The 15,708-nt window shown below is 43.7% G+C and overlaps 1 protein-coding gene across 1 annotated transcript in view; it reads right to left on the reverse strand.

The window, feature by feature from the left end:
- Window positions 1-1,198: 1,198 nt before the first annotated feature.
- LOC131243031 (auxin response factor 12-like) overlaps window positions 1,199-15,708 on the reverse strand; it is a 43,037-nt gene continuing 28,527 nt past the window's right edge. The window contains exons 14-15 of the mRNA XM_058242086.1: window positions 2,272-2,460; window positions 1,199-1,434 (exon numbers count right to left, since the gene is read on the reverse strand). Of these exons, the coding sequence (XP_058098069.1) occupies window positions 2,331-2,460 (130 nt within the window). The 3' untranslated portion in view covers window positions 1,199-1,434; window positions 2,272-2,330. The remainder of the gene's footprint in view (window positions 1,435-2,271; window positions 2,461-15,708) is intronic.

Consider the following 15,708-nt stretch of genomic DNA (forward strand, 5'->3'; position numbering starts at 1 on the left):
ATGCGTGCGCATGTGCACGTGATGTCCCTGTCACTAAACCAACCCAAATACATCTAATTATTCCCGACCCAACCTAACCCAACCTAAATTTGCTCAACCCCAACCCAACCATGTTTCAAATCAACTTGGAGTTTCCAACCTAACCTAACTCAAGGACCTTGACAACCCAACTTGAACGGGTTGGATTAGATTGTATTTTATTATCCGTTTATTCGTTAGCATGACAGTCAACACCAACCTCAACATTGTAATCTTGGTTTTTTTTTTTTTCCAACCAAAAGTTCATTTTTCATGCATGTAACTTCTCTAGAACCAAAGCATCTAGGAAGCAGCCTAAAGCTCTCACAAACCAACTCATCATGAACAAATCCCGTTTCTGAATCTCACTGATGAAAATGTCTATATGTAGTAATAGCATAGAGACCTCTCACATTATTTTATTTTTTAAAAAAAATGCTTATAGTAGCAAATGACCTCTATTTTCAAATTATTTCCCTGTAAGTGTGTAACAATGCCATAATACCCTAAAGTTTAGGCTTAAGCTGGGTGTGTTTGGGAACGTGGAAATCGCCATTTCCACATGCGATTTCCATGTATGTTTTCTCTTTGCAGTGTAAAAGGTACCTGTTGAGATTGACCATCATGATTACGGTTCTCCTCGAGAAATGAGTAAATTTTTTTCCTCTCAAAAAGCTAATCCATGGCATTTTCACAATAATGTGAGACACCTCTCACTGCTAACCATTGTCCTTCTCAACATTTTCATGAAAAGTTATCTGAAAAACAAACAATTATATTGTCAATGGACCTTTCAACATTTCCATTGTTGTCAACGTCCAATTTCTAGGGGGTTCTCCAAATCCGTGTTTTGGATTCACCCTAAACAAACACCGCATAATTGACTTGAGCACATAAATTAAAAAAACCACCAGCATTTCGTTGCTCGACAAAGTTTCTTCTTTTCCTACTCTTTTCTTCTCACAAAACCTAAAAAACACAGACATTGAAAATATAATAGCCTCCAAGAATGCTAATTTCCCATTCCATTTTTTCTTGATCAAGATGTATATTACATCTTCCCTATCGATTAGAAAATGGGTTCAACAACCAAAAGTTAGTGGTTACAACAACAATAGTGCAAATACCTCTATTTTGTAAAGAAATGTGGCATGTTAAATGAAGGAATGGGAGATGAGAATCACTCCAACTACTATAGTATACTTATTGATTGCAACTGAGTAATACAAGAAATGAGTGCTCTAGTCATTGACTACAAGCCATATAGTTAAAGGACATCAGGTTTGCACATGTGGATTCATATATTACAAAGGAAATCAAGGTCCTACTCACTATTGATAGTACCTAAGTTACATAATTACCAGTACACAGCACTTGGGAATTTGGAACCCTTCCAAAAGTACATTAGCAGCAAACCTGCACTGACAAAACAGATTTGTGACAATACTGTATGTCTAAACACATGCAAGCATGGATGTATCCTACAGTTTGAATGAATGCTCGAAAGTACTGTAAAGTACATCTTTCTGTGACCCATACCTCACACTAAGAGAAACCTTCACCCAATCCTAGCATTTCTTACCTGCAGGCATGGCTCACAGAAAGGCATCCTTTGCAGCTTCACTTAGTGGCATACTTTTTTTTTATCATGTCGATCGGGCATGGCAAGACGTAATACTCTTCTAGTGCCCCTTTATTCTCCCTCCTGTTTGGTTGCATTTCCAACCTTTACAGAAAGGAACTTAAATCACTTTTAAAAAGTGGGCATCAAAAGTTGAATAGAAGAAGTTTTGCACACACAATAGTGGGCATCCCACAGATAGAAAATGAAACCAGTTCAAAAAAACCGCTGAAGGTCACAAGTGTCAATACGATGAAACTATGATTATATGAGCGTGTTTATTCTAAAAGGTTATTATAGCATTTTGGTTCTGTTAACTCGAAGCATCTGGTTTCATTTTTTAATCCGGTGCTTCCAATTCTACAAGTTCCTAAGGCAAACGACAACCAGGTAAATTGCCTGGGTTGAGTTGAAACAACATAAAGTCATTGCATTTTTCCCCGAGTTTACCCAAGACTGTCTTCTAATTTATGTGATCTGAAGGGGAATCATCAATACATCTACCCAACGAACCCATTGTCTTGATGCTTTAACATTATGAAACCACTTTACACTTTGTCCAGATAAGTGTCTGCATATCTACAAATGAATTTATGCTTGCATGTTCATGAACATGTTTATGTTTGTCATACCGCTTTGTATCCTTTCAATATTCAAGCAGGCCAACAGAGGGTAGCCCAGAAAGAAGATTCTACACCTCGCAGATACTATTGCTCAGCTTCCGACTTCCAGTTGGATTTAAGGGCTCCACATCCTCCCCCAATTTCTGAATGTCATCAGGTGAAAGTATCTTGATATACCACACATTATTCACAAATGCCCTGCATATATTGTCAAATGCATCAGCACCCTTGGTAAGAAATATAGCAGACCATAGACAAGCCTCACCTAACATAAAATGCATGAAAGATAATTGATGATAGGTCTAAAGAACTGAAGGATCACAATGATCTCAGTTCATCATACATAAATTTTTACAAGGTTCACCATGTTAAAGGCAATCAAGAACCACACTGCCCCTTGTCAAAAACAAGGACATTTTGCTCAACATGGCTTTCCAAAAATGACTTGCATGTGCGTGCAAGAGAGCATAAGCATGCACGCTCACACACTTGTGGGACATCCATACTATCAAATGGATGCTTGTCAGAAAAGATCAACAAGCTTTCCTAGGAATGAGAAAACAAATTTCGTGTTCTTTCTTTCTTTTCTTTTTTCTTTTTTTTTTTCTTCCCTTTTCTTTTATAGGTAAGAAAATGCAAATCTAAGGATTTCAGTACAGAATATATATCCCATAGTTGGTTCATGTGGTACTTCTAACTTGAAGCTTCTTTGTTCATCACTATGTAAGCATTTAAACAACGCTTGGTCCTATCTAGCTAAGAAAGCCTTGAAACATTGACAGAACGCTTAGTCCTAAACTAATTTTGAACTTTTCAGATAAGAACTTGAAAATGTGAAAGTGAACTTGAAAATCAATCAAGGATAAGCATGAGCTATAAGAGGGTTTTCAATAGGGATTTTGATCATCACGAAAGGGATTTCACTCGAAGGGATCCAAGCAAAATAGAAAGGTCTCGCTCTTGAGCTCACTCTACAGCAAGGTCATGATTGAGATATATGGTTTGATGGGAGATCTTCCAGAATCACAAGTTCTTGAGATCCAAGGTAGAAGCAGAAGAAGACACTCAAGGAGAGAAATCAGTAAGCGATATTGACACCAATCTTGGGTAGAGTTGTGCAATGTGCCTCAAAGCACAAATGGTTCCTCGAGAAGGAAGGATTCTCAAAAGCCTCCAGGAGGAGATGTGAAGCAAAGCAACAACAAGGGGTTAGTTGAAAAGCTGGTGGGTTCTACTTCTGAAGGAGAGAGGGAGAGAGGGAGGGAGGAAAGGTGGGGAAGGGAGCTGGGTCAAGGTTGACTATGTGAAGATGAGTGCAGTTAGGCAAAAGGGGGCCAAGGGGTAGTTAAACTTTGGGAGCTGTCAACCCTTTTCGTTGAGAACTTTTCCGAAGGAGTGGATGCCTCTTAACTTCTTCAAGGTGTTTGGTCAATTTGGAGAAGTGAAGGACGTTGTGAGTTTGGTGGTTATTCAGGGTTTCACCTCAGTGAGGATGAGAACTCAAGAGAAGTTGATGATGGTGACAGATGGAATGGAAAGGCAACGAACTAGGAAGGTCCTTTTTTTGTTTTGGGGGGGGGGGGGGGGATATGGTCGATAAGAGATTCTATCACGATGTAGTGTTAGGCCATCCAGGGGTCTTGCGTGAGTTGAGGCAGTTGGGGTTTGGAGGGTTGATTCTTTCAAGCTTGAGAAAGGAGTTTTCCTCTAGTAGTCAACAGTGCCGAGAAATCCCTCCAAGGGAGAGTGGTGGTTTCCCTGAAAGAGGATGAATTGGTGGCCAAGATTGGTGTTTGGTTGGGATGTATTATGAATTGACGTTGACTACATCTTCTGTGTCCTAGGGGAACCGTTGGTTTGGGTGTCCTCATGTCGTCCTGATGGTGTTGACCGAAGTATTCTTGCTAGCCATACATAATGGATGGTTTGGCATTGATTATTAGGCAGGAAGAATGTTCCAGGTTTTGGAGAGAGGATGTTTGGATTCAACTCCGGAGTCTTCCACTGAAGCTTTGGCTCATTGAGGCGATGGTCCCCATGGCCTCCTATGTGGGGGAGGAAGTGGCCATCGACCACGTCAGAAGGGTAGAAGGATTTAAAGGATACAAGGTTTATGTTATGATTAAGAAATCGATCACCATCTAGGACTGTCCCAATGATGGTTGGTGAGGAGAAAATCACCATTCGTATCATCAAAGAGGAAAGGTGGTACATTACGATCGAAGTTCAGGGTGCTCGAGAGAGGATGTCTGGATTCAACTCTGGAGTCTTCCAATGAAGGTTTGGCTCATTGAGGCGATGGTCCTAGTGGCCTCCTATGTGGGGGAGGTAGTGGCCATCGCCATCGACATTCGACCCTGTCAAAAGGGTCGAAGGATTTGAAGGATACAAGGGTTTTTTTTTTAAGGCAACAAACTGAAAATGTATTGAACGAAAAGAGATCGGCAACAAAGGACGAGAAGAAAGAAGAAACAAAAAAACAGAAAAAAGAGTGGCCCATCTGCTGAGATAGCAGAAGGCACCTAAGCACCTAAATACTAAAATCCACTTCTTTCAGATCCTTTACATTAACAGCCCATTCAATCACCAATTTTTTAGCCCTAGAACCCACAGACTTAACAGGAGAAGAAGAATTGTTGAAGCATCTGTCGTTCCTTTCTTCCCAAACAGCCCACCAAATGGCAAGGAAGGCCATGCGCCAGATGGTAGTCTTCAATTTCCCAAGCTTGAGACCATTCCAAGCAACCAGCGTGTCAGCGGTAGAGAAAGGAGAACACCAATTGACCGAGAAGCACTAACAAAATTCTGCCAAAATGGAGGAAATGAAAGAACAATGAGCCAACAAATGATTCACAGATTCCGCCTGACGTATACAACACAAACAAATATTGACAATCTGCATGCCTCTCTTAGCCAGATTATCAATGGTAAAAATTTTATTGCGACCCACCAACCACCCAAAACAAATGTATTTACGAGGGGCTTGATACTTCCAAATAAACAGCGTGGCGTCACACTGAGACTGCATAGCTGGATATATGAAGGGAGACTGCATAGCTGGATATATGAAGGAATAAAGGGACTTGACGGAGAAAGAGGCAGATTTCTCCAACGGCCACACGATGCTATCAGGCTGGGAGGGAATGATCGTTGATTTGGAAATGTATTCTTGAAGATTCATGTACTCTATTGCTTCGCTTTCAAAAAGATTTCTAATACATCTGATATCCCATACTATATGCACTGACGTAGAGTAGCAACATCTGTTAATAAGAATTTGTCTGGAGCGAGGCGGTAAATTAGAGGGAATAGAAGTCGAAGGGGATTTTCTCCAATCCATAGATCTTTCCAAAATCGAATCAAGGAGCTGTTGCCTAGCACGTAACTACTATTTTCAATTACCGGCTGTTTGGCTTTAAGAATGCCTCGCCAGACATGAGAGGCCTTATAAAACGAAGACTCCCTAGGCCACCATCCTCCCTATGATGAACCATATTTCCCTTTAACTATCAAGACCCATAGAGCTTCCTTTTCAAAAGAGAATCTCCAAGCCCATTTCCCCAACAGCGCCAAATTCATGAGATTGAGATTCTTGACATTTGCACCACCCTCCTTGAACACTTTACATACTTCTTTCCACTCAAGCAAATGAAACTTCATCTGATTTTCCTTCCCAAACCACATAAAGTCTCTTCTAATCTTGTTAATATGCCTGAGAACCGGCCTTGGGCATTTAAACATCGTCATAAAATAGAGGGGGAGGCTAGAGAGCGTTGATTTGATCAACGTCAGACGACCACCCAAGGATAAATACCTACATTTCCAAGAGGCCAGGTATTTCTGAAAGTTTGTAATGACCCTATCCCACATACACTTCGGCGGAGCTCCCACAAAAAGGGGCAGACCAACAAAGATTGTTGGAAAAGACTCAACACGGCACCCAAGGGATTCGGCAAAATTTTGGAGAGAGAAGGCATAGGGACATTAATACCAAGCATCTTCGATTTGCTCATGTTGATCCTAAGACCTGAGACTGCTTCAAAACAACGCAAAGTACTGAGAAAGTTATCGATTTTATCATCTGAGGCCTCAGAAAATATAAGTGTGTCGTCTGCAAACTGGATGTGAGTGAGGGGATCCGCCAAGCCCGGCATCGCAATGCCGCGAAGAAGATTATGCTCCTGACCTTTCTTCAGCATTTGGGACAGAGCTTCGCCAACGATAAGAAACAGGAAAGGGGAGAGGGGATCACCCTGCCTCAATGCTCTCGAGCTTTTGAAAAAACCTTTGAGAGACCCATTTAGAATGATGGAAAAATGGGCCGACCCAATACACACAGCAATCCATTGTCTCCATTTGACCCTGAATCCCATCCAAGCTAACATGTACAGAAGAAAATCTCAGTCAACATGATTGTAGGCCTTGACAATATCCAACTTACAGAATATGCCTGGAGACTTTGACCTATGGAACGAGTGGAGAACTTCGTTAGCAATAAGAGCTCCATCTGTGATCTGTCTTCCTTTAATGAAAGGATTCTGATTAGGCGATATGAGGGTTCCAATAACTCTAGAGAGCCAAACAGATAAGACTTTCGCGAGAATTTTAAAAGGACTTCCAATCAGACTGATCGGCCTATACTCAGAAAAGGAAGAAGCACCCGCCACCTTCGGAATGCGAGAAATGAAAGTGGCACCTAACCCCTTCGATAATCTGCCTCTAAAATAGAATTCCTGGAGGAAAAGAAGAACATCCTGATGGACAGCATCCCAGAAATACTAATAGAAGCAAATCGGAAATCCATCAGGACCTGGGGACTTATCCCCACCCAGAGCAACCACGGCTGCCTTAACCTCTTCTTCTGTAAATTAGGACTCCAACAGGTCAACTTCAGCTTCCTCCAATCTACTGAAGACAATGTTGTCAAGGCCCAGACGAACCCAATTATCAGACGACAGAAGATCAGAAAAGTGAGAAATGGCGAGCTCCTCAATCTCCTTCTTATCCTCTATTTTGTTCCCGTTTTCGGATATGCTGAAAATGGCCTTAGACCGAGCATGCATATTGGCCATATTATGAAAGAACTTAGTATTTTTGTCCCCCTCAGCAATCCATTTAACTCTAGATTTGATCCTCCAGGAGGCTTCGTCTTCCAGGGCTTTATTCGAGAGGATCTGAATGATGGAAATTCGCCTGGATAAGAATTCTTTTGACATCGAGACTCCTTCAGAATCGGAATCCATTTTCTGGAGCTCAGCAAGGAGCGCTTCAACTTTTGCTTCTCGCTTAAGAGCTTCCTCCTGACGCCATTCACTAAGCTTGGATTTGAGAAGACGGAGTTTGCCGAGAAGTTTGAGACCCGCATAGCCCTCCACCTGGAAAGACGCCCACCAATTGATAATCTTCTGCCAAAGACCTTCTATCTGAAGCCAAGAAGAATTGAACCTAAATGGTTTCGGACCCTAGTTGTCTTCTTCCACACTTAGAAGAATAGGGTAGTGATCTGACGTGGTGTGCGACAGAGCTATTTGTTTGGCCGACGGAAAGGTCGCAATCCATACAGGAGAGACAAGGAATCTATCCAACCTAGATTGAATAGGAACCGCACATCTGTTGGTCCAGGTGAACCTAGCACCCAGAAGTGGCAAATCAATCAACTGTTCACTCTAGATCCATTCAGAGAATCGATTCATAGCAAAGGAAAGTCTTCTTCTTCTGGAGTGATCCTCCGCAAATCGAGTGACATTGAAGTCACCCACCACACAAGACGGCCCTGAAAAGAGACATCTGGCCTAAGTTAACTCGTCCCAGAAATGAGCCCTAAGAGAATCATTGTTAGGTCCGTAAATAACCGAAACAAGACATTGAACAGAAGAAAACTTATCTTGGAATGCAACCGTTAACGAAAATGAGCCTCTGGATGAAGATATGAGGACCCATTTGGACGATTTCCAAGCGATAAGAATTCCCCCCGAGCTCCCCATCGCATCGAAAGAAAGCCACTTAGCATCCTTTGCCCTCCACAGGGTAGCCAACAAACTGTCCGTAAAACGAGGAACCTTAGTCTCCTGAAGACAGACTACATTAGGGTCTTTTCTACTAAGAGAAGCCAAAATCAGGTTTCTTTTATGTTTGGACCCCACCCCCTTAACATTCCAAGAGACTATCTTCATTGGCTCACTACGCTTCCCTGGTTTCCCTGTGTCCTTGATTTGGTCATCGAAGCTGCGACAAATCCTGGACTGGCTTCAAGTCGTTGAAGCTTGCGGGAACTTGGCATCTTGGCCAACTGCTTTCTTGGAGTTCTACACTTCAAGATAGGTTTGCCTCTGTTTTCTATGCAATGTAGTCCTCCAATCTATTTCCAAAAGACAGACCAAGGGACCTCCCCACCTTGCCTATAACTTCTCTTATCCATTGTTTCTTCTGAATCTTAGCTAGCAAATCGGACCGATTCGTTTCCGATGTCAATGGATTAATCTGAGAGTCAGCTATCATCTGCGAGGGTTCCGCCATGAGAATGTCAAAAGACAGATTATCTTGAAAAAGCGTAATCGGGCCCATCTCTAGAGCATCGACCGGAGGGATACAAGAGTTCGAAGGGGATAAGGGAGGAGAATTGAGAGTGATAATCCGAGAGACTGCAATTGATAGGGCAAGGTCTGCCGATTCGACATTAGGGTCAGACTCCAGAGATTGGTTGGAAGAATACATTGGATTGAGGGTAAGAGACGATGAAATCGCAAGAGGTAGAGAAGGGGGTGAGGGAATAATGGGAGGATGAACGGATAAGGAGAGATTTGAATGACTCGGATCCGGACCCGACCTGGATCCACTATCCCGAAAGCGCGAAAAGGGGTGGTTTGGATTTCTGCCACCTGTCCAGAAACCGGTTGTGTAAACCCTCCTCCTATTCCACGCGTCCAACGTTACGTATCGAAGAAGGAGAGAGTGATGGGCCCCTAAATGCAGCTAACTAAGATCGCTGACATGAATGACTATTAGCCGGCTGCGCCTGGGTAATAAGGGGATTCCCTGAATTATCTCCCGGATAATCGGCTACTTGCGTATCCGACTGCCCGATCACAGTCACATGCAGGCCACGCGTCGAAGGCTCCGAAGCCATCATCATAGCGCACGAGAGACGAAGGGGAGACGGAACAGGAGAGGGCGGCCGAGACAGCTGAGGGGCTCCACGTGGCTCGCTTGAAGCAGGCACTCGGTCAATTCGTCTACTGGCAGTGTCAAACCTCCGAGACGAAGCTCTGCTGAAGCATGGAGAATGTGCACCTTCTTCCAAATGCGGATGTTTCAACGATGGCTCCGGCGAAGGGCCTTCCCTCACCCGCCAAAGATCGCCCCACCGAGGAAACGGATCGTCCTAAGCTTCCATGCTGATCGGAAAATCAAGAGACCGATCGTCCTGTACCACCTTCACCGACGATGGAGGAACAACACCCTTCTTCCTTCTAACTCTGACTCTGATTACCCCAACCTCCTCCCCGAGTTTTGTCTTCGCATCCAATTCAAGGAAGGAGCTAAGATAAGCAATGACAGCAATAAAAACTCGTCATACCATAGTTCCAGCGGAATGCCCCAAACCTAATACCACACATTCTCCATGCCAAAGATCGAGAAATCCTCCCATCTCATAACTCTGGCAACCGGCCCTCCCAAATGAAGATGACCAACCATAAGCAGCATTTCAAGGTTAATCCCTGGACAGACCTTGAGCCATAATTCATTGTATCCCAACGGTTTAATGTTATAATTTTCCGAACGGAATCCCGTAGTTTTTGATATCCAATCCCTCACCTGCGACAAAGAAGCACCTTCTTTACAGACAATGATTATCGAATCCTTAAGATCGTCCTTAGCCTTGTGGAAATTCACCATATTAACCGTAATAGGAACGCCCATCCTTGAACAGAAAGGATCCAAAGCAGGGAATGAGCACGGAGGAGTAGGGGGAGTATCAGATATAGAGGGGAGAATGAAGGGGCTATCCTGATGTTGATGCTGTTGAAGGAGGGCCTCCTTGAAAGGAGCCTCCGACGCGGGGGGGTTGGGGGTAGGGAGGGGGAGGAAGAGATGGGGGAGGTGGAGGAAGGACGGGCTTGGGTCTATAAACCTTATGGGCTATGGGGTGAGGCTTGTGGGATGAGATGGGATTGGGCCCGTATCTAACCCTCTGAACTAGTAACGGACACCCCGCGAGCTTCACTCCATGCAACATGTCGACAGCTCGAGCTACCTCTGCCTCAGATGACATGCGGACTAATGCAAAACCTCTGTACATACCAGTATTCCGATCTCTTGGCATAACCACGTCCATGACCGCTCCAACACAACCAAAGACTCTTTCGATGTTGAGAGGGAACCAACCCTTCGGGAATCCTTTCACAAACAGAGTTGGATAAGCAATGCGATTCCTCGCCGCAGCAGCCACAGGAGAGCTTTTCCGATGATGAACCTCCTGCCATTCCTTCTCATTTGGGTCGACAGCATCGTCTTCGCCCGAATGAGGGTCCGGCCACTCTACATTATTCACTCCTCTGATTCTCGAATCTGACCCAGAACCCTGTGTCTTCCTAGATTCATCAGTTGATGAATCTCCCCACCGTTGTTTAAGACCTGCTTTCCTTGTTAACATAGTACATACGTCGATTACTCTGACATTGCCCACTCTACTAGTTTCCTCCTCGTCGTCAGCTCTCGTCGGCATCGGCGTCAGCGTCAGCGTCAGCTCTCGGTGTCCCCGGCAGCTCTCGGCATCGTCGTCATTTAGGCTGGGATGAATGGGAGCTGGAGCTCTTGGTGTCGTCGGCAGCTCTCGGCGTCGTCATTCCTTCTTTATTATGAAGGATACAAGGGTTTGTGTTAGGATTAAGAAATCGATCACCATATAGGACTGTCCTGATGATGGTTGGAGAGGAGAAAATCACCATTAGTATCGTTAGAGAGGAAAGGTGGTACATTAAAGTCGGAGTTCAGGGTGCTTGACACCGGAAGGGGTCTGCAAAGCTTCAAAGAGTGATCCCATGGCAGGCGAGTGACAGAGCACCAATTCGAAGTTGTGCACCTAAGGTTCTCTGGGTTGAGACGAGGCTACGTGTGTGACAAAGATGAGTTCGCAAGACGATTGTGAGATCAGAACGCTTGAAAGGGGGATGCATATCCCATGTTCTAGAAGATCGCTAATGAGGGGGGTCAACTAGGTGCTTCTTGTCCTGATGTCATTATTACTTTGGGCTCGATGATCGGAGTCATACTTGTTGAGGCGGCGAGAGTGAATATGTGGTCACCCAGTACATTGTAATAAGGAGGAGTAGGAGAAAAGGCATGTCCATTAGACAGATGGCTTGCCTCTTATTTAGTTGTCAAGTCGTGAAGTCAATCGGCTAGAGGCAGCACATACGTGTGATCGAGTGAGGTTGCTCCTCCAGTATCCACAAAGCAAAGACAATGGAGGTACAACGTATGGCCCATAGACTGACAAAGTGGTGACACGACGGTTGCCCCCCTAGGTCGCCTAAAGTCTATAGGGAGTTACTGGGTCTAGGGGTTGCTAAGGGTAGTGGCGGGGAGATTATTCACAAAGGCTAGGGTTGTAGAGGGATTAGACTGGTTTATCAATGAAGATTCTTTATGGAATGTTACAGGTATAGGGAGCCTACTTGAGAGGTTTTGGTTCAGAGAGGTTTGTAGGAAATACAAGCCAGGGTTATCATTATCCAAGAGATTAAGCTCCACCAGGTTGATCAAGGTGTGGTAGAGTCGATCACTGGATGAAAGGGGTTTAGGTGGGAAGCCTTGGAAACTGAAGGGTCTGCTTAGGGAGTGCTTGTCTTTTGGGATCCATCAGTTTGGGGTAAGAGAAGATAGCTAGTGCAAGAGTTTTTCAGTTTTAGTTGTCCTTAACAACTTCGCATCTTCATTCCATTAGATCATTTCTAGAGTATATAGTCCTAACTAGCTAACCCTTTGGGGCATCTTTTTAGGAGGAGCTCCTTGCTACTCGAGGCAAGTGGAAGCTGTCGTGGTATGTGGGAGGGGATTTCAACATTATTCGATTCATGCAAGAGAAGTACGAAGGGGTGTTTTGGGTGGATGGCTTTTTGCTTTAAATCGTATAGCTTTTGTGCTTTTTGGCGCTTTATTTATAAAACTTTGTTAACTTTCAAAAAAAGTACAAAGGGGTGCATATTTCAAGCAATATGTGTGGGTTCTCTAATTGGGTCCAAAAGCAGATCATGTCAACCTGCCAATGGGTGGAGTCAGGTTTACATGGTCCAATGGTCAGTGAACCTAGGAATGTCAGCTCGATACGTTTTTGGTCTCGCCTTCATGTGTGGATAAGTTTCCTCTTGTGGTCTAGAGGAGTCTCCCCAAGTCCATCTCTGACCATTGCCCTATTATTCGAGAGTAGGATGAAGTAATTGGGGGGCTAAAGTTGTTCCAAATTGAACTGGCATGGCTCGAAGTGGAGGGCTTCAGCAATCTAGTTTCATGTTGGTGGAGATCCTTTTAGTTTCAGGGCCGTGTAGGGTTCAAATGGCTAATGAGAACATCGGACCATCCTACCAGAGGAGGATGGCATAGACTGCAATCCCAGTTTCATTATGAATAGACGACACCTATATGGGGCCCAACGGATCACTTTGAAGACCCCACATGAACGGATCACGCATCTGGAAGACCCCATATTGGGGAGATGCATGTGGGTTGCTATCATAAGAGTATTCGGCCATTGGATTGCGACCGTTGGCCCATCTGACCATCAGATCAGCATCTGCAGCCATCGAACCGCTAGTCCACTCATATTTTGGATCAAATGGGTCCCTACTTGTAGGCGTTTTTTTTTTTTTTTTTTTTTAAAAAAATAAAAATAAAAATTTAAAGACTTGATTGATTGTTAGGATTGAGATTTGATGATTTCGATTTATTATTTTTTAGTTTGTACATTTTTTAGTATTAGGGGCTTTGAAACTATAAATGTGGGGGGGCGGGGGGCGGGGGAGGCATCCACACCCTAGCCCAAGAATATTGAAGAAAAAAAAAAAGTTCCCTCTCTTTCTCCTCCTTGCATGAGATTTGCAGGTGAAGATACAGGCTCTCCAGGGATTGGAGAGAAGGCATGAGGCCTAGAGGGTGATCCTCATCTATCCCTTCTTCTTCTTCTTCAAAGGTAAGTCTCAATCTCTCTCTCTTTTCATTCTCTTCCTATTCAAACCCCAGACCTCATCCATTATTCTCTATTTCTTCATCCTTTCTTCTCCTCAATCATCCAAACCCAACCCATCCAAAACCCTAAGCCGTCCACCCTTTCCCGTGGTCACACATAAGCACAGGTGTGCAAGGCTGTCCATGTGGACAACCACTTTCCCTTTTCTTCTTGCTTTGTTTCTCCCATAAAACCCTAACTCTTAACACCCTATTCCATAAACCCTAACCCTATTCTTCCCCTAAACCCTAATCCTAGGTATCCTATTTTGAACCCTTAGTCCCAAATTGTATCTAAAACTTGAAATCAACAATCTAGTTGAGCGTTGGGACTATCCTATGCTAGAACGGGATTCCCACACCTCATAGGGACCATTATTTCATAGTTTTATATTGATTATGCATAGTGCGATGATAATTTTGGTTAGGACTTTGCTAGTTAAATTAGAATTTTCTGATTTGTGGTATAGTACATGTCCTTTAATGTTTAATTTAATTGTATTAATCTTGAAATTGATCTCATTTATCACTTTAGCCTAGACAACCTTCATCCTGCATCATTGGCAAGTATATGGAAGTTGCATTGTTGACAAAGAGCATATTTGCTCGAACATTATAGGTTCTATTCGGAGCTCCTAAGGAGGACTAGAAGGACTAGGTTAGGTTGACTCTGTTCGATTGCATTTCACCCCGGAAGCAGAGACTCTTGAATGTCCTGCCTTAGAAACTGTGAGGAAGTAGTTTCAGCTCTTGGTAGGGATAAGGCTTTGATGCCGGATGGGTTCCCACTGGCCTTTTCCAAAACTTTTGGGAATAATTAAAGTCAATCTAAGCTTTATTTTTGAGTTTTTTTTTTTTCCAAGTCAGGGAGATTATATAAGGAAATGGGAAGCTCTTTCATTGCCCTCATTCCTAAGGTTGAAGGAGCAACAAGTATTAAAGATTTTCAGCCTACCAGCCATATAGGTACCCCTATAAGATCATCGCTAAAATTTTGTCCCAAAGGCTTAGGTCCGTCCTCTCCAAGGTCACCACTTCCATTCGAAGCGCCTTCATTCCGATAGGCAAATCATCAATAGCGCGTTGGTTGCACACGAGTGTATTGATCTATGTCATCAGGAAGGTTGAAAAGGGTTAGTCTCTAAATTGGATATTACGAAGGCCTATGACCATGTAGACTAAGAGCTTTTCGAGCTTCATGTTGGGTAGATAAGGGTTTGAGAAGAAATGGAGGTTGTCGATCCACTCTCGTATTTCCTTTGCTAACTTTGTAACCCTTATAAACGAGTCTCCTTTCGGTATTTTCAAAGCGTCCAGAGGTCTCTGACAGGGGATCCCTCTCCATTTTAATTTGTAATAGTGTCTAAGATTTTTTTTAGTAGAATGCTCATAGGGGCAATTGGTTAGTATGTTTGAGGGTTTCAACATCGTGAACGTCACTCAACCCATTCCCCACCTCCAATTTGCAGATGACAAGCTCATCTTTTGTGAAGAGGTGGTGTTAGAGGTGGATAACCTCCATAAAATTATTCGTTGTTTTGAAGTGGTCTCGAGTCTAAAGGTGAATATGTTCAAAAGTGAGATCTTAGGGGTCCATTTGGAGGCGGGGGAAGTCGATTCCTTGGCCAATTGTGTCGGTCGTCATGTTGGGTTCTTTTCATCGTCCTATATTAGTCTTCCTCTCTGTATGGGAAAGCTGGTTAGATATCTTTGAGATGTCATCATTGAAAAAATGTAAAGGAAGTCATCTCCCTAGAAGAGATGTGGAAGCCAGTTATCACGGGCAAGTATGGGGTTTCTAGTTTCGGGAGGTGGATTAGGGAGTCCCTTCTCTAGAGGGGCTCTTCCTGTTGAAAATTGATTGCTAGGATGGCTGAGAAAATTCTTCAAGAAGTCGGATTCTCTTTGGGGAACGGGGGAGAAAGTCCGTTTATTGGATGATATTTGGGTGGAGAAAGTCCGTTTTTGGGATGATATCCGAGTGGTAGAGTCCACCCTTAGGTCTAACTTCCCTTGCCTAGCAAGCCTCTGTCTAATTCCAAATGTTTTGGTAGCTAGGTGCTTCTCGACGCAGAGGGTCAAGAAGGTGTGTGGCTTCCTCCTTGTTGTCAGGATCTTCTAAACATCGAAATCGAGGAGTTATCTAGGCTCCTTTCCTGGATCAAAGGCCTATGCCAAAATCCAAGTGAAGAAGCGTTGATATGGAGGGGGAATAGGACAGGA

This window comes from Magnolia sinica, chromosome 4 (genome assembly GCF_029962835.1).
Source record: "Magnolia sinica isolate HGM2019 chromosome 4, MsV1, whole genome shotgun sequence".
Taxonomy (NCBI): Eukaryota; Viridiplantae; Streptophyta; class Magnoliopsida; order Magnoliales; family Magnoliaceae; genus Magnolia; species Magnolia sinica.